Genomic DNA, 18,452 nt, shown 5'->3' with positions numbered 1-18,452 from the left:
TAATTTATTATTTGGTTTTCTGTAATTATTTTTCTTCTACTACTCTTTCTCCTTTTACTTAATTTTCAACTTGAAAATGTTTAACAAGCAAATTCTCATAAAGCAGTAATTTAACCTTTTTATGAGTTGTTTCTTTATTTACCCCCTTTTGTGTAGTTCAGTTTTATAGGATCTCAGATGGTCTTTGCCCTGAGGATTTTTTTGATTTCTTCAAATTTCATAAAAGAAAAAAGTTTAAGTCATTGGCAACTTCTCTCTTTGCTCTATGTTTTATGTAGGCTTTGACATCAGTAGTTAATTATCGGGAGCCCAAATCGATCTGCAAAGCACCTGAGTTGGTAAGTGATGCACACAGAAAGTAATTCTTGTATATAATCATCATATGAATTGCAGTAGGGTCCTTCAAGTGCATATCCAGCTCTCACACTGGGTCACACTCAGGTGTGTATTTTAGTAGTAACAGCTTAAGCTGCACACACCTTTGTGAGTGTGCAGAATTGCTATGGTTCTAATTTTTGTTATAGATTGTATTTTCTGTGGGTGTAGAATGTATCGTTTGCGCATGAATCAGCCTTTGTATAGAATGTGAGACAGTAGACTGTGACTTATTTTGTGTTTGAGCTATTGTAGAAATCTGGAAATACTTTGGCATACATTTGTTCTCAATCTTGACAAGTAGTTTTGGGTTTGATTTTTCTTTTTTTAATTTGAGCTGGCCAAATACTGTGACAACTTGTTAAAGAAATCAGCAAAAGGAATGACAGAGAATGAAGTAGAAGACAAGCTTACAAGTTTCATTACTGTTTTCAAGTACATTGATGACAAAGATGTATTCCAAAAGGTAACTTTTCCTCTTCAATAATGGTTAAAATGTCACATTTAAAGCCTACTTGAAGAATGTGGTTATGCTTCTTAAAATCCTCATCTCTGTTTTAATGCAGTTCTATGCCAGAATGTTGGCAAAAAGATTAATTCATGGTTTGTCTATGTCTATGGATTCTGAAGAAGCAATGATAAATAAACTAAAGGTAAGGAAATGCTCTTCTAACGCAGAAGAAACAAATGTAGGAGTATGTAGTGTTGAGAGGGAGCAGCAGAGGGTGCCAGAGGTAACTTAGCAATTGGTAAATCTGTTTCCAACAGCTGAAAGTAAAAGCTAGTGTTTTGGTAGTCTATGAAAGATAAAAGGCTGAATATCACCTAGGCATTTGAGATTTTTCTGAGGTTTTGGATAATTTTATTAACTGTGTTCAAGTCATTCATGTTAACATTCAAAAAGTACTAAGGTCTTTCTTAAACGTCTATCTTTTGATTTTATAAAACAATATTTTTCAAAGAAATAAGTGTATATAAGGTGAAACTAAGATAAATATAATTTTATTTTACAGTGTTTGTCTTTTATTGTAACTAGTGTTTTCTATAAATAAAACAACACTTCTGCTGATTAGATTTTCATATTGTATTAGTGAGGGAGCATAATTTATGTGATGAGTACTGTTTTCACTTTGAAACCTGTTACAATTTTTCTTCTCAGCAAGCCTGTGGTTATGAATTTACCAGCAAGCTCCATCGAATGTATACAGACATGAGTGTTAGTGCTGATCTCAACAATAAATTCAACAACTTTATCAAAAACCAGGACACAATCATTGATTTGGGAATTAGTTTTCAGATATATGTTCTACAGGTACTAATGTATGTTTATTGCTGCTGAGTTATTTGTACTTATTTTTTATGTTCTGATAACAAATATACATTTTTTTAAATTATGAATACTACTTTATATGGAAGCTGATAGTCTGTGATCATTGTGGAATTATTTTTTCCTAGTGTTTCTTTGTAAAATCAACCCACTAGGTCCCTAAACAATAATGATATAAAATTGCAGTCTCAATTGATACCTTGGTGGGGTGGGCAGAAGGTGCAGTAAAAAGTGATCAGTAAAACTTCCTGAGTGAATTGATTGTCTTTGTACACTATACATCCACTTAAAGGTGTTTGGATTTTTTTTTCTTAATATGTTGTGTGAAAATGTTAATGCTTTTATTTTCCCCAATACTTTTAGGCTGGTGCATGGCCTCTGACTCAGGCTCCTTCTTCTACATTTGCAATTCCTCAGGAACTGGAAAAAAGTGTACAGATGGTAGGTTAGTAGGAGGCTTCCTATAAACATGTGGAAAATGTAAAATAACTCCAAAAGAAAAAATATCACTCTAACAGAGAAAAACTTGAGCTACTTCATTTTGATTGTAAATTATGGCTATCATGTTTCCAGTCCATATGCAATATGGAAGGGTCACTCAAATACCTTACTGAATTTAAGTATATATTTGTGTAGCTTTTTCACATCTCTCTTTTACACTTTGTGATTGCTGAGAGAGATGCTAATAAATGCAATCAAATTAACTAGGTTAGTTCTTTGCTTCAAAACCAACTCTTAATATTTAGATAAAAGAAGATTCTGTTTCTAATATTGAATCTAAACAGTCTTAATAGCAGACTAAGATGCAAATAGAGGTTTCTTGTTCCGTGTTTCATATAAGCTGTTCAAAGTCAAGCTTCGTGCAAACGTCTCTAAAACTCATTTTATGATTTTTTCAAAGCAGTAAAGGTTTTGCTTTAGCCAAATATTTTCTTCTTATGTGATTATTTCTGCTTTGTAGAGGTATTTTCTTGCTTTTGATTATATTACTGTATCCCAAATGTTACCTGTACAATGTCTGTTGAAAATCAAAATATTTGTGTTGACTTTTGCTAAGGTGTATTTGATGGTGAAGTACAATTTAGGCAATACAAATTTTGCATTATTGGACGTAAGAGATTTTTATAGCAGATTTTATGCTTTAAATTATTATTTGATGTTAGTTATAATGGCAAATGTCTTTTTTCTGTGGTGAAGGATCTTTTTCTTGTAATTATGCTTAATATTCAGACTACTTACTCAGCGTTAATTTCCATTTAAGTGGCACTTGGCTTTAGCTATATAATAGTTTCTGACCCAGACTACAGGATCACCAGGTCTAATGAGATTTTCCTGTCTTTGTGGGTTAAAATAGGAGTATTGTCAATTGTTCCTCATTTGGAAAAATGGTACAGAATTGTGTATCAGAAGCAGCTCAGAATCTGGGTTGCTTGCCTAAATTCACTGTAATTTCATTTTGCTATTTTAAAGGAGCAAACATATTTGTGTGTCACCTAGGTAGAGGTCAGTGCTTTAAATTAGAATTCCCTAAAGAAAGAGAACATGCCCTTGAGGGGGAGTCTTTGAAAATTGTCTTACAATGTCTTTATTTACTGTCCAGTTTGATAATTTGACCCATGGAGAGAGTTCTCTTAGGATTCTGGCAAGAATTTAGAAAGAAAAGTGTTGCAATTGCACTCTGAAGTATACGAGTACTTGTGTAACTGGGCAACCTCTTCAGCAGCTTTTTCTGAGATTGCTGAAGCTTCCTGTAAATACATGTTTATCTGAGTAGTGTACAAATACTGTTTTTCATACTGTGCAAGTTTGTGGGTGGAGGAACACCTAATTCCTAAAGAGATCAAAATTCCCTGTTTTTATGTTCTCCTTCAACGTTAATGAGAGTTTCCAGACCAAATCAGAATAAGCCAAATTGATGTGTGTACACAGTGCTGGCATGGTGGGGTTTAGGGTGTTTGATCTCATTTTAGGAAAAGGTTCTCTGAATCTGCTGAAGTTCTTCTCATTACCAGAGTTAGACCTTAAATTAAGATTAAGTCATCACTCATCTTCTAAAGGAAAAGGCTGTCGTGAATGGATCTGCAATGTTTTCATCCAGTGTGATGGACATAAAACCAGTATTTCTTCATTAGGGTGGTAGGGTGATGATAAACTGTTGTGAGTAGTTATATGTGTGACTAACTGATGTTCATTTTGTTTTGCAGTTTGAATTATTTTACAGTCAGCATTTTAGTGGAAGAAAGCTTACTTGGTTACATTATCTTTGTACAGGTAAAAATAAGTGTTTTGCTAAATTTATGATCTAACAGTTACTTGCTAAAAGTTATTTTCAAATTACAAAAACATGGGGAGTTGGAACATTATTTTGCATATAAAGTCAATGGATGTATTTTGTGTTATAAATTTATATTTAATACTTAGAATTTCCAAAATCTATGCCTTGTAAACTTGTGGTTTATTAAATCCAAGTAAAACTAGAGTTGTACTTAACTGCAGAAAAGCACTGCAGAACTGCTGAGTTAATAACAGTTGTCCTGGAATTGTTTGTGTAGTATAGCTGTTCCTTACATAAATACTAAATAATTTTAAGAATGCATATTATACTATTTTACTCAGGTATGTGAGTAACTATATAAATACATACTTCTAAGTATTTAGTATTTATTATTATTATTAAGTATTTATTTTAGTAAATGCCAGTCAATCATGTTTTATTTTAAGTGCTTTCAGTCTCAGGCTTTAACAACTGAGCACTGCAACTTATCACATGGAGATGAAAACCATAGCCCACAACAATGTAATATAATGAAAATCTAGTTCTGCTAAAAGAAGGTTGCTGTTAACTCACACTCAGCTTCACACAGAAAATCTAAATCTGCTTTCAGGTAGATTTCTTCAGTGCTTTTTGTTTTTCATGGGAATTTAAAAATGTAAGAATTTGAAATTTTTCTCATGGACAAGTATTTTACTTTGTTTTTAAATCTTTCCTTTTATCAACTTCTTCATTAATCACTATTCTGAGATTCTGTGTAAGCTGTTAATTGAAGTTTATGCATTGCAATGTGTTGAGGCTACTTGGAATTGCTATTATTATTATTATTATTATTATTATTATTATTATTATTATTAATTGTTATATTGCAGTATTTGTCTAGTATTCATAGTTAATGGGGCTGGGGTGGTTGTTGTAGGCCACGCTGTATATGTGTAAATTCACAGCATCAGTTGTCATTGTTCCATTTCAAGTGTTAAATACAAACTTGAGTTGAATGTCTGGAAATATTTTAGGAGCTCTGGTAGTCAGGCTTCAGAGGACTTTTCAGCACCTTTCATCAGTTTATAAAATACTACTTGTGTCATTACAGGTGAAGTAAAAATGAATTATTTGTGCAAACCTTATGTAGCCATGGTCACAACATACCAAATGGCAGTGTTGCTTGCCTTCAACAACAGTGAGACTGTCAGTTACAAGGAGCTTCAGGACAGTACACAAATGAATGAGAAGGAGTTGACAAAAACCATCAAATCTTTGCTTGATGTCAAAATGATCAACCATGACTCAGACAAGGTATGCCATAATGATATTAAAAAGTTTCATGTTTTCAGTCTTGTCATTCTGTTATTTGTTGAGGACTTTTTTAAAATATCAATTGTTTAATTTTATTTTTGTTTATTTTTGACCCTTGTAAAAATTTGTAAATCTCTACTTATAAGGAAAGAGTCAGGAGGAAGTAGAGTGTCTGTTATATAGGCTTTCTATGCCTATAGCAGCATGAAAAGGTAATAATGCAGGGACTCTTTATTATTTCTGTTGCCTTGCTTTCAGAGTTGTACTGAATCATGGGAAGGAGCCCAAGCAGTAAACCAGAGTTTTACAATGATCTTAAAATAATAGTTGTGGTATTAAGAGAATGAAAAAAAGAGCAACCCTGTTCTTCCTTGCTGATAGATTACAGGAGCAAGAAGGAGAGCAAGGAGACTTTCTGGGAGAGGATTTTTGCTGCAATTTGCCAGACTTGTCTTTCCATGAGTTTCTTGGAATTCCAGTAATATCTGAGCTTTGTTTTTCATTAAGGCAATGGTTGATACTTCTTTTTCTGACTCTCATCCTTCTGTATAGCCTTTGTGAAACCTTTTTTCCAGTACAGCAAAGGGAAAATACTTTACTCTGTTAAATAAAAAATACTGCAGAAGAGCCTGTGCATCCCATACAGACACAACATGTGCATCCAGCTCACCCAGAAAGCCCACTGTGCAGACAGTATCAGACAGAACAAACTGACATAAGCTGTTCAATTCGATTACAAGAAGAAATCCAAAGCTGCTCTGACAGCTGCTTTTGTTTTTAACCAGGAAAATTTTAGAAAATGGAAAGTGAGATCACAAGGAGGATTTGGTTCTTGGCTGAAGCATAGGACTTGCTTCCAGTATCTAGAAATGAGCTCAGGTTGGAACAATTGCTGGGAAGATGTCTGTTAAACCATGGGTCAAATAAAACACTGGGAGCTATTACAAGAAACAGTGAGACCTTTAATAATCTTAGAACATTGCCTGTTATTTAAAGGCTTTATATTGCTTTCTGTCCATTGTATAAGGTTCACCCAGTTTCTTAAAACTTATGTCATAGAAGAAGGAATAATACAGCTTTCCACCCCTTTTACTTTTTAATGTTTACCACTGCATTTTCCAGTTCTTTACCTTTCAGACACTGTATTCAAGTGTCTTTACTATTTCTGTTTTCTTTGCACTCCATCCAGCAATGTGATAACAGATCTGTGGACAGTCTATCTACTTCCTTATTAAATAAACAAGTGAGCTTTAGTGGTTTAAGCAGTGGAATTCAATACATAAACTTCCCTTTACCTGTATCTGAGCCAAACAGAAAAATACAGTGTAGTAAATGTTGTAGTTTGCTTTTGCTTGTTTGTTCATTTTTGAATAGATGTGGGGGAAAGAGCATGAGAAGTTTAATTTCAAAATCTTCATTGTTTCATTAGAATCATACTTTTTGAGTGCATGCTCAATACACAATTTATTTTGGTTTATATTCAACCATGTCAGCAGAATAATGCAAAAATTTAATGCTAGCCTATTTTTTGTTAGCTTATTATTTTCAAAGCTCTTGGTCTTTCCCCTTTCATATTGTATTTTCTATACTATGCCCGGTATCCTGGTTTTGATATATATATATTGCAACAAAGACTATTTGTTGCAAGATATAAAATTGGAATTAATATCGATTTGAGTGCATATTTAGATAAATATTTTCTGTTTTTACTAAAATGCTTTTGTTTTAGACAGTTTGGCAAGATTCCAAGGTCTCAGAATCCCAGTAACTTTATTCTGTTGGAAATTGGTAATACTTGTACAGACTCTTGCCTGGAAACTGCAGAGATATGTCCAGTCATGCTGTGTTGAATGTAAAGGTGTTTTTAGTGTAGGGGAAAAAAAATGAAGAAGAAATAATAATAATAATAATAATAATAATAATAATAATAATAATAATAATAATAATAATAATAATTATTGTTGTTATTATTATTATTATTATTATTATTATTATTATTATTATTATTATTATTATTATTATTATTATTTTATACACACACATATATATGTGGAAAATAATTGAGATTCTGACAGGAAAGAATTCAAAATCTGCAGCCAGATGTGCATTGTAGAAGTTGCAGTCTGTCAGCTATTTCTGCTATAACATTACAAAATGTTTAGACGCTTTTCCTTAAATTCTGGAAGACGACATTTGTAAAAATTATGAAAGCAGCAGCTCCCCTTTGAGGTCCTGTCATAGGTAAATGCAAATCCCACTTTATTTGCAGGAAGAAAATGACTTTAAGTGTAGAGTGTTTGCAACTAAGATAAGCTATCAAAGTATTAAAAGATAAATCTCTTGCTAACTAAATTATTGTATGGCAGAGTTCCTCAATAGTGTTTTTTGAAATAGATTTGATTTCTAGGTCAGTTAAACTAGCTTTAAAAATTGACCTGGTTCAAGTGGCATTTTAGAATTTCCACCTACAAATCTGAATTTTTTTCTGTGTATGTAAGACTTTTCAAATTAACTGTGACTTTTCAAAGTAAATTGTTGCTATTTTCTGGTTCCATTCCTGATTTTTAAAAATTATTCTCTATTGCAGGAAGATATAGAGACAGAGTCTACGTTTTCATTAAATATGAACTTCAGCAGTAAACGAACAAAGTTTAAAATTACCACATCAATGCAGAAAGACACGCCACAGGCAAGTATTCTTTAGTGTTTCTAGCCTGAATAGCTTAGAAAGCTTATTTTTCTAAAATGGAATTTACTTTGTTAGTTTGTGTAAGCAGATACCAGATTCCATAAGATTTACAAAAGAAATTTTATAGATTTAAAGCTTAAGCAATGCAATTTTTTGTACTTAAAATATAGGCAAGAGAAGATGAAATAGGGAACAAGTAGAAGAAAAAGAGAAACAAAATGGTAATACCAAATGGTATTGATGTTTAGTCTATATCATGAGACTTTTTTGTTGGTGGTGTTTATAAAAGCAACTTACTGCAAGAACAGCAGAACCAATCAAGTATTTTCCTATGGTTTTATGTCCTTTGGCAACTAAAATCAACTCCTCTGTTGTTAATCCATGTTCTCGGTGTATCTCCTAAGACACAGGATTTTGTACAAGATAGGTATGTGCTGCCAAACTCAGTACATTATAGTCAATTCTTGCTTGCTTTTCTTCCTAGCAAAAATGTCGGTTTAGATGCCTCTCTCCTACCTTTCTGCTGACTTTCATGAAACCTGATAGCCTTGATTTACGGACGTACTTTTACTGGAATTGAACTACACCTGCATTTTTGTATTAGTTCACCACTTTTAGTAAAGTAAAAAGTATAGATCCAATATACTTATATGCAGTCTTTATTTGTCTTATTGTATTTTGAACATTACTGTTGTTCCTGTATGGCAGGAGATGGAGCAGACCCGAAGTGCTGTAGATGAAGACAGGAAAATGTATCTTCAAGCTGCTATAGTCCGTATCATGAAGGCACGTAAAGTGCTGCGACATAACACTCTTATTCAGGAGGTAAGAGAAAGTCCTTGAGCTTGATTTCATGCAAATCTTCAGGATAATAGGGTAGAACATCAGACTACAAAACTCAACCATGTGGAAACCAGTACTTCAGTGAAATTAGTGAGAATTTCCCTGGAGTCTGTTTTGAACTGCAGTACTGGAGCACTAGCGGGGATCCCTCAATCTCATAAATGTGTCTTAGCACCAAAGCATTAAGTTCTTTCTCTTTCCGGTTAGCTGGTTCTATGCCAGCTAAGATATGTTGTATCCTATAAAAATCATTTCCAGAGCTGTTCAGAAAACCTGAATAGGGATATTCTAGTATGGAATTTCCACAGAAGCATTTAGTCAACTCTGTACTCTAATCATTATTTTATTATAACTCATGGTTTAAATTTTAAAAGTTGTCTGAGTATGGAGACATGCACTTTTTCTTCTCCCTTTTCCACAAGGCAGTACAGTTCTCTAGATTTTTTAAATTCCAGATTAATGATCTGTGAACTGTCACAGGCTGGCTTGGAAGGAAGTGCTATTTCTTTAGTATTTCTCCCACTTTCCCATCTGCTGGTTGCCTGCCTAATTGTATTTCTCATTCCAGCCTAACATTTGCTTCTTCCAACCAGTTGGAAGTTGCCAGTTTTACTTTTCTCAACCTTCCAAAGCTCTTTCTTTAGTTCAGTTCATTCTTGCATCTCTGAGCCTTGCTGGATGGCCTCAGAGAAGACTGGTGGGAGGGGGAATTGAGATGCCTGTTTTATTCAACCATTTTGAGCATAGAGGTGGAGAGACATTGAGCAATTTGTGGTGATGGAGGAAACAGTTTACCACACCCACCCCTTAATTTTTATTTCTTAAAAATAACCTAGGAGCAACAGGGAGTTTGTAAGGCCAGAAGATGCAGTGTGCAACCTCTTAAGGGTTTTGGGTATTGAAGAAGTGTTAATACATGAATAGTCTGAAGGCAAGCTTAATTTGAGAAATCTGATTTTGAATATCTAAAAGATGAGGCAGCATAAGTCCTGATTTTTCTCAGAATCTTTGTTTTTCTGGTTTCCCATTATTTGAATCATCCATGCAATTATTATGAAACCATGTAAGAATTTGCAATTAAAACTAGAAAATTATAGGCAAGCTCTTTCATCTTTGAGAATACTTTCTTCAGCCCACTGTTAAATTATTAGAAAAATATCTTGAAATGTACTTTGCCTGACACCAGTTTATAAGAATGAAATAGATTACAAATTTTTATGTTTTGTAAACAAATTCTTTCTGGTTGCTTCTTCCTTTGTGTAATAGAAGGGCCACTTATATGCCCTGCTGTGTTTTGCTCTTGCAGGGCTCTTGCAGAATAGTAACACTAGGAGCTTTTTCTTCAACCTTGCAAAAAAGGTGGATATTTTCATGGTTACTCAGTTAAAAACTAAGTAGAGAGTATAGTTGTGATATTGTTACTGATTCTGATTCTGCTGCTATTGTTAGTTTTATCATGCTGTTTATATTATTATATATAATGTATCAATTAAAATGTGCTGTTTGACTTCCTGAGTAAGAAGGAATATTTCTGAAAGGAGTCTGTTTACTATGAATAGTTTATATTTTCTCATCTCATTTTTTTCTTAGCTCTAAGGGCAGGCTCCTAACCCGAATGTAGTTATCTCTGATTCTAACACTACAGGACCACACATTGCATTTAGTTTAAGGTGTACAAAAAACACTCCAGACCCTTGATAGACCTGTATATGTCAGCCTGTGGTCTTTGTGGAACTGTTAATTGTGTTAGATATGCCCTGATAATTTCAATTCTAGCTCAGCTGCAGTCCCCTGCAGGGCGAGGTAGCTTTTCCTATAAAATGAGTAAGATTGGAAGAATAGTGGAGGGGAGATATCACAGCAGTCATTCCCGAAAATTTTTTATTCTGGCCATCAGATAGTTCTGTTTATCCTTCTTACTTGTACTATCTTTGATTTAAAAAGGCAACAACTACAGGAAAACACATACCAATACAAAATTCTCTCTTTCGTTTTCTCTGTCTTAAGTAAATACATGAAGTGTGGTGATGACAATCAGCCTCAGTGGAGGGCCAAGTTGGGTGAAATCTGAGCAGACCTATCAGCTTGTTAGCACCCAGTTTCTCCTCACTTGTGCTGCTGTGGAACATACCAGACCCTTGGCTGTTAGCCCAACAAAACTCACTCTTTTGAGGTTTCTGTTTGCTTTGCTGGGTGAGTTCCACCTGGAGAGTTCTGGTGGCTCACAGAGGGCCTCAGCAAACTCTGGAGCTCGGACAAAGCCAGCCATGAGAAGTTGTAAAGAAAACTGAAAATTCAGCTGAAATGAAAGTTATTTTCTTTACAGAAGAAATAAGAAACTACAGGAAAAATATACTGTGACACTTTAGTATTAAGATCTTTTGTTTGAAAAAATTTCCTACTTATAGATTTGTACATTCTGTTGGTGCACACAATTTTTTCCCCTTCTTTACAAGAGAATGGGCAAAACTGAGAACTTCTAAGAGACATCTGAAGTTTGGCCTGGAGTGGCACTTTCTTCCACAATGCAAATATAAATTTGTTTTTACAATAAATAACTTCTTACTGCATGTATTAAAAAGTTCCAGTATAGCCAGATGGAACTCTCTAAATTGTAGGTCTATGTTCAGTGACTAAAGAAGGAGAAGTTCATCCTGATTTTCTCCAACTGTGTAGGAAAGGAGAGTTGTGGTAGGGGAACTCCACTGTGATAGTAGTGAAGAAATGTGTTAGTATTAGATGAATTTTTAACATGAATATTTATCTTCATTTGTACTGTGACAAATGAAGCAAGTGATAGGAATGAGGAGGTCTGGGGAACATGTGGCCAAAGTAACCAGTGAGCTGACCAGTCAGTTTCAATGTCCTGACACTTATACATAGAGATACTTTCTCGTTTGTTATAAATTAACTATTCCAGGGTTATTTAATCCCATCTTTAAAAGAAAAATGTACTGAATTTTCTTAAGCAAATAGTTAGATGACATTTATAACTGTGAAAAATAAAAATAACACAAAAACTGTGTCTTTCTTTTGCAGGTAATTAGCCAATCAAGAGCTAGGTTTAACCCAAGTATCAGCATGATTAAGAAGTGTATTGAAGTCCTGATAGACAAACAGTACATAGAGCGAAGCCAGGCCTCTGCAGACGAATACAGTTATGTAGCATGATGTTGCTATCCTGCAGGTATGATTGTAAGGAGATCATTGCTGTCACTGTTTGGTGTGTTCCTGTGGGAAGAGGCAGGCCTGTGCCTCCATAATTGGTCACTTGGCAGCCCCTGTTTTTCTGCTGTTTACAACATCACCAGTGCCATGTCATGAGCGTCAATGAAAATGCCTATAGATATTTCAAGCTCATGTCATTATGACATTTCTTAAAACTTTACTAAAAGAATGAGTGAAGTATTGCTGAAATGTGGAGAATTGGTTGGGTACCATGCTTTTTTTTTTCCCCCTCCCCTTTCACGTTTGCAGTTGATGTTTTTTAATGTATCTTAAGACAAAGTAAAAAAAAAATCACACAAAAAACCTAAATATTGTAATATGACAGATAACCTAATAATTGTATCTACATTAAAATGTAAAAAAAAATGACGAACATGATACTGCTGCTTGTCAAATAAAAAAATAAAGTTATATAATGTGTCTTGAATGATTGTACAGCTGGATATAGCATTAATGTCTGTAAATATTATTCAGGCCTGAAGAATAGAAATAATGTTACGTGTTTGGGTTTTGGATAACCTCAGAAGTAGGTCTGACATAACAACTAATTTATATAAAACTGAATACCAGGTATGTCATGTTTGATGTGATTATAAAAAATATTTATGATTTGAGTGCACATCTTGTTTTCTTGAGATTAGGCTAATTTACATTCTCGGTGCCTGAAGGCCTCTACTGTGTCTGTTAATCCCACACTGCAGGAATACGTTACAAGAGAAAATAAACTGATGTTTGGGGGGATTAAAATGGTGTAGTTCACAAACACTTAGGAATAGTTATCGTGAACATCAAAGATAGAGTTCAGTGGCTTGTGAAACCACTTTCTTAATGGGAAAGCATATAGCAGGCTGGTAACTGAAAAATTTTTTCTCTAATGTATTGTATAGAGAGTACGTGGATGGGTGTCTATGTTTGTTTCCACATAAACTCATACTGCTTGTTTCTTGTTTTCCCTCCTGACTCCTATGGTTGTTTTTATCATGTTTTGTTTTCCTCTGCCCCAATTAGATTTCCAGCTGTTAGGGTGAGACAAGAAATCCACAGGCTATTTCATGTCCTGTGTTGTTCATTGGGGTTGGCATGGTGACTATTCATTCTTAAACAAGCAAACTATAATTTTAAAAGGTACTAACTCTACCACTGGAAGTGAATGGAATTTAAGAGCATTGAGAGTTTGAACACATTGAATGCCTGCTGCAGAAGAGTTTCCTCATGACTATGCCTGCAATTATGATTGACAGGATAAATATTAAGTTTAAATGTTCTATTTTTGCCAGATTTATTTGCGTGCATATAAAAATACATATGTAGATATATAGTATTTGCAGTATTTTTTTAGATTGTGTAGTATCACCTACTAAAAATCCACATATCAAGAACTAATTCTAAAGAAAAGCAAACCTTTGAAGGGAGCTTTTTACTCTTTTTTTGTGGTTTTTCTTTTTATTCTTTTTTTCTTTTTCTAGTTCTCCACTGTATGAAAGGCTTCTCTCCAACTCTCAGATTGTTGCTGTCTCTTATTTCTTAAATGATATTGCATTCATATACTATCTAGAGGGTATAGGAAACTTTCTGTGGTTAACTAGGAAATGCATCAAGAAGTGATGCTGTTTTTCTGATGTGGATTTTGCTAAGGATGAATAAAGGGCAATAAACAATAAAGTGCAATAAACACTCCTTCCATATTTTTGGTGTTTTATCCCACTATGCTAAGATCTAAATTTTTTTATGTGGATTTATGTCTTTAAGAAGTGAGGTTTTTTAACTAATTGTAATATGGTGCTGTAGATCATTGTCTAAAGTGTTAGTTTAGAGTTGTCTCTATGTGATGGGAGACAGCAGAGGTGCTTATACTGTCACCAGCTGTAGTAAACAGGAGACACATCAGCTTAGATTTTGACTGGAATGACTTCTAATCTATTTCAGTGTGGAACATTTCTGTGCTTTATAAAAAAAAATCATTAATTACATCGACAGACAAAAACTAGGGAAAATACTCTATTACGTAACACAAATAAAAAGAAAAAAGAAAAAAAAAGAAAACATATTTCCTGAATGCTGAATTAGCACATCCTTTCTGCAGAAAACAAACTAACACTGACACCAAAGTTTCTGGAAGCAAACGTGGTTTATCTTGTAACTTGTATTTGAGTCAACAGATTTTAAACTTGTTCATAAAAGGGTTAATAAAAGCTTTATTTAAATATAGATTCCAGTAGCAAAATTTTAAGGCTGAGTTTGAAGAAGTTTATTTTCAGAATCATTTCAGAGGCAACACAAGAACTTCACTGCTCTAGCCCAAACGTGCAAGGTTTTAACATTACCTTATCTGTCAATTTTTGCATACCTAAACCATCATTTTGGGTTTAGGTAAGCATGCCGCTGAGTCGAGACATGTTGGGTGAGTTAAAAACATTCATCTCTTTCAGAGCAGTTGGCATCCCCAGATGATGTCTTTCATAATTACAGACAAACTTAGTCTTTTCAGTGCCTCTTAGGAAGTGTTATTATAGCTGGGAAACATATTGAATTTTACTTTATAAATCACACCTTCCCCCTCAGGAAAAAAGTAGCGCAAATTCAGACCCTGTAGCTGGGTTATGTCACTGAAATAATTGGTGGCACACAGGGATGCAGTTTATAGTGTGGAGCTTCAGCCTGGCAACCAACAGCTTTGGCAAGTGTAGGTTCAAAATATAAAGTGCTAATGGGTATTAACAGGGGGGCAAATTGTAAGAAAGATAAAATAGCCAAAAATGTCATTCAGTTTTAATTTTTTACTGGAAGAAACTGGTATAACTGTACTGGGGTTTTTTGTTTATTTGTTGTATGCCTATTGACATGTATGACTTGCTAGTGTATAGGAAACCATACAGCTGAGTGGAAACATAATGGTTTAATACATCCCAGACATGCCTGATATCAAATGCATTTTACCTCTGGTATTGAGTGCTGCTGATCATTCTTACACTAACTGAAAAGGTGTTTCTTGTCTAGTTCTAGGAAAGAAAAGTGTACCTGCATTTTAGTGTGTTCATTCACCCAAGGCAGCCAGAGCTAAGAAAGGTATTTAATCACCATAACATGAACTGTTTGCAAAGCAGTGAGTATCATTACTTTCAATGAGTACATCATCTTTCCAAATAAACAGAGTACAGAAATTGGTCAGTGGAGAAATAAATTTTATAAACTGATATCTTTCAATTATGTTTATACATTCCTTATCCTTTAAAAAGTTAATTTTAAAAACAACTACTGCAGCATAGTATTGATATTGAGCAAATTCTAATAAGAAATATGAATTCTTTGTACCCTAGGACAGATATTTTAGGACTGTCCATGCTTTACAAATATGGTAAATACTTAGAGTTAATCTAAGATATCATGATATATGAAAACATACTCTCCAGAAACAATTGTTGTTACACTGATTATTTTCCCTTATTACAAACCTGACTTTGTCTTTACTTGTTTTTAGTAAGTTGTACTGCGCTTCTGAGCTGGTAAGAAAACGGCATTTTTCAGTTTTGTCAGGGAAAAGAAGAAGAAGGGTCAAAAAAGTGTTTGAGTATAATAAGCTTAAAACAGTGTAAGACTTTGATAAACACATGTGCGTGGTTTTAAAGAGGAGGGATTGAGAAATAGATTTGTAAAGGATTCTTAAAACCTGACTGAAAACTCACACAGTCTTGTACATCTGTATGTAAACTCTGACATAAGGTGGGCTGACTTAGGAAGGCTATGGAATAGAAATGACATTGTTGAGAGAGACATTGAATTAGAAACAAGTTTCAAACTATGGCTTTGCAAAATGACCAGCTATTTTGGGGAATTAGAACAGTGAAAGATGCATTGTAGCAAGACAGCATGAGGTAAAATGATAGGTGATTGGTGTTAGAAGTATTAGCAGCATTGTGTGGCAAAAGCTAATAGGCTGAAAAACATAAGGAAATGTAACCAGGAAATAAGTTGCCTTCTAGTAGAATGGCACTGAATTTTACATCTCTTCTGTCTTACCCTTCTATGTGACTGATAACAGAATAAAATCTTTCGAAATGCCTTTCAGTTGCCCAATCTCTGTAGAACTGGGATTTTCCAACAAGGGGAGTGAGTAAATATGATGCTAAAAGTAACCAAACATATCCATATACATATAGGTGCTTGGATGTGCATTTGTTCTTATCTCCATTCTGTGGAATTCACAATTGCATCAATAAGGAAGAACATAACAGGCAGCAAAAGCAGAGAGGTAGATGAGAGGCTGGTTGGTTGGCATGTGGCAGTCATGTTGGTGCTGCTCCCACCAGCTGTACCAGGAGTACAGCACAAGACATCAAAGCTCCCTTAGTCTCCCCAGTAAGCCCAGCCTTATAAATGCATCTGGGAAGTGAAGGATTAAGCATCAGTAGTACAGAGCAAGCCTTAAGGTATTGTTGGTCACTTCTAAAATAGTTCTAGTAATTTGGGGAATTACTTCCACCATTCATGTCTACACTCGTTAGGATCCCTGTGACTGAAAGCTGAGCAGTGATTTAAGTTAAGCAAAACTGAAATACTCACTTATTTGGTTGTTTTGGCTGGAGTAGCAAGCAGCTGGCATTAACAACATCATAAGTTCTTCCTCCTCAGCTGGGGTGCAGTGCTGGGTGCATGCATTACTAGTTTGTTACAGGATCAGGTCCAAAGTACACTTGAACCACTGGCAAACTTGCTGTATGTGAACCCTTTTCTAGAGCTTCTGGACTAGCTGGAAACCTCAGATATTTTAGAGAGAAGAGCTATACTAGCTTTGTGTGTCCTTTCTTCTGTTCTTCCACTGAAGTAAATAAAATTACACACTGGTGTTCTGTAAAATTTGCTCTCCAAATCTTTGATGCAGTTGTATAGCATGAACAGAAATTATGTATTTTAGGACTACAGAAAGTAACATAGGACAAAATACTTGACAATGTCCATACAGCCATGGCATTAATTCTTTCAGTCTGACTCTTATCCAACCAAACATTTGATATATTGGTGTTTACAAAAGCAATGGATACATAAGGAGATTGTTTGGCATGTTCTCATGTGAAAGAGGCCTTGTTCTTAACATAATCACTGAATGGCAAACACTGTAATTACCACCTTTGGTGGAAGCTGGTGCTTCTGATGTGTGTCAAACTGGCTTTTTCCAGCAGCTGAGAACAGTAGCACTGTTGCTGTCGAGAGTTAGTAAAGAGGAGTGATTTGAGGGCAGTCTTGAAACTTGCCAGATTGCTGTTGCCTGTCTTTTAAGGTTGGTTATATAATCTGCAACCTACTAGGTGTATATGTTTAAAAGTGCAGTATTCCTCTGTTATTATTTCACATTATATTGAACAGTTTCAGTTGAGTTTCATAAGATGTACTTGGTCCGTTTTCTTAAAAACTCTACTCATGGGTCCATTTTGATTTCTTCTTGCCAGTCACTAGCTTAATATAATTTGTGCTCATCAAAAGCTGAGTTTGAGAGAATAAAAAAAATGTCTGAAACTCATGATACTGTGTACTCATCTGTATATTTGAAGCCAGGTCAGGATGTTTTATGAGATTTATTTTAAGAAATGCCAGGCATTTGGCTCCTTCAGAGTGACAAGATACATGGAGTGAGGTGCTGCCTAGAGCTGGTCAAGAGGAGGCTATCAGTGGAAGGGTACGAATCATCTTCTGATCCTTATGCTTTGGAAGTTGATGTAGTGCACAGAATCCAGCACATCACATGCTCTATTCAGGGTTTGTTCTCTTTTAAAGAGAGGCACAAGCAGTTATGCTAGTGGACATGCAAGAAACATGAGACTTGGCCTTTTTGAGTCTGTTCTCATTCTTTCCTTGACCAGAAGAGTGCCCCAGTCTTAATCAATAAGGCAAGCAAGGCCTGTCACTTTTCTTGCGTGTGTACAAAATTAAACTGGCTTGAAGGTAAATCAAAAAGGATGAGCTCTTACCTGCTTCCCATGGCTTTTTGTGTATTTTTCATTGCAGTATTTGAGGGACTAGAAAACAGTAATTTAGACAAGGGACCTGTAATTTAGTCATTAATATATTCCTGTGGGAGCTGGGGCTGGGGGTATGGGTTCCCATCAGTGGGTTGGTAACTGAAGAACCATCTGCTTCTCGGTGCACTAGGAAAAGTAGCAGTGGCCAGAATTCTGTATGCAGTCTGCATCCTCTGTGCTGGTTGATGTTCATAATAGACTTAAGTGATAGCTAGTAATCTAGATAGCAGTAATGAATATTTGAGCATTTAAGTTTAGAGGTCATCTCACCATCTGGTGACTCAAAACTCAAAAAGACTTGGAAATTGGGCTTTCAAAATGATGTTTACGGGTTTGCCCGTATGTTCTGCCTGACTGCCATCTGAAACCATGGAAAGGAGTCATGTGAACCTCATCTGTAGCCTTGTC

General features: G+C 34.9%; 1 protein-coding gene across 2 annotated transcripts in view; it reads left to right on the top strand.

Annotated features, from left to right (window-relative positions):
- The window catches only part of CUL2 (cullin 2), a 40,294-nt gene extending 28,069 nt beyond the window's left edge, over positions 1-12,225 (top strand). For both annotated transcript variants that reach the window (XM_021542927.2, XM_021542926.2), the window contains exons 12-21: positions 279-338; positions 713-841; positions 942-1,028; positions 1,535-1,687; positions 2,066-2,143; positions 3,907-3,973; positions 5,068-5,270; positions 7,858-7,959; positions 8,668-8,784; positions 11,842-12,225. In XM_021542927.2, coding sequence (XP_021398602.1) covers positions 279-338; positions 713-841; positions 942-1,028; positions 1,535-1,687; positions 2,066-2,143; positions 3,907-3,973; positions 5,068-5,270; positions 7,858-7,959; positions 8,668-8,784; positions 11,842-11,973 — 1,128 coding nt within the window. In that variant the 3' untranslated portion in view covers positions 11,974-12,225. The remainder of the gene's footprint in view (positions 1-278; positions 339-712; positions 842-941; positions 1,029-1,534; positions 1,688-2,065; positions 2,144-3,906; positions 3,974-5,067; positions 5,271-7,857; positions 7,960-8,667; positions 8,785-11,841) is intronic.
- The last annotated feature ends 6,227 nt before the right edge of the window (positions 12,226-18,452 follow it).

This window comes from Lonchura striata, chromosome 1, assembly GCF_046129695.1.
Source record: "Lonchura striata isolate bLonStr1 chromosome 1, bLonStr1.mat, whole genome shotgun sequence".
In the NCBI taxonomy this organism is placed as follows: domain Eukaryota; kingdom Metazoa; phylum Chordata; class Aves; order Passeriformes; family Estrildidae; genus Lonchura; species Lonchura striata.
The sequence above is the reverse complement of the archived record's forward strand: the minus strand, read 5'-3'. Positions and strand labels throughout refer to the sequence as shown.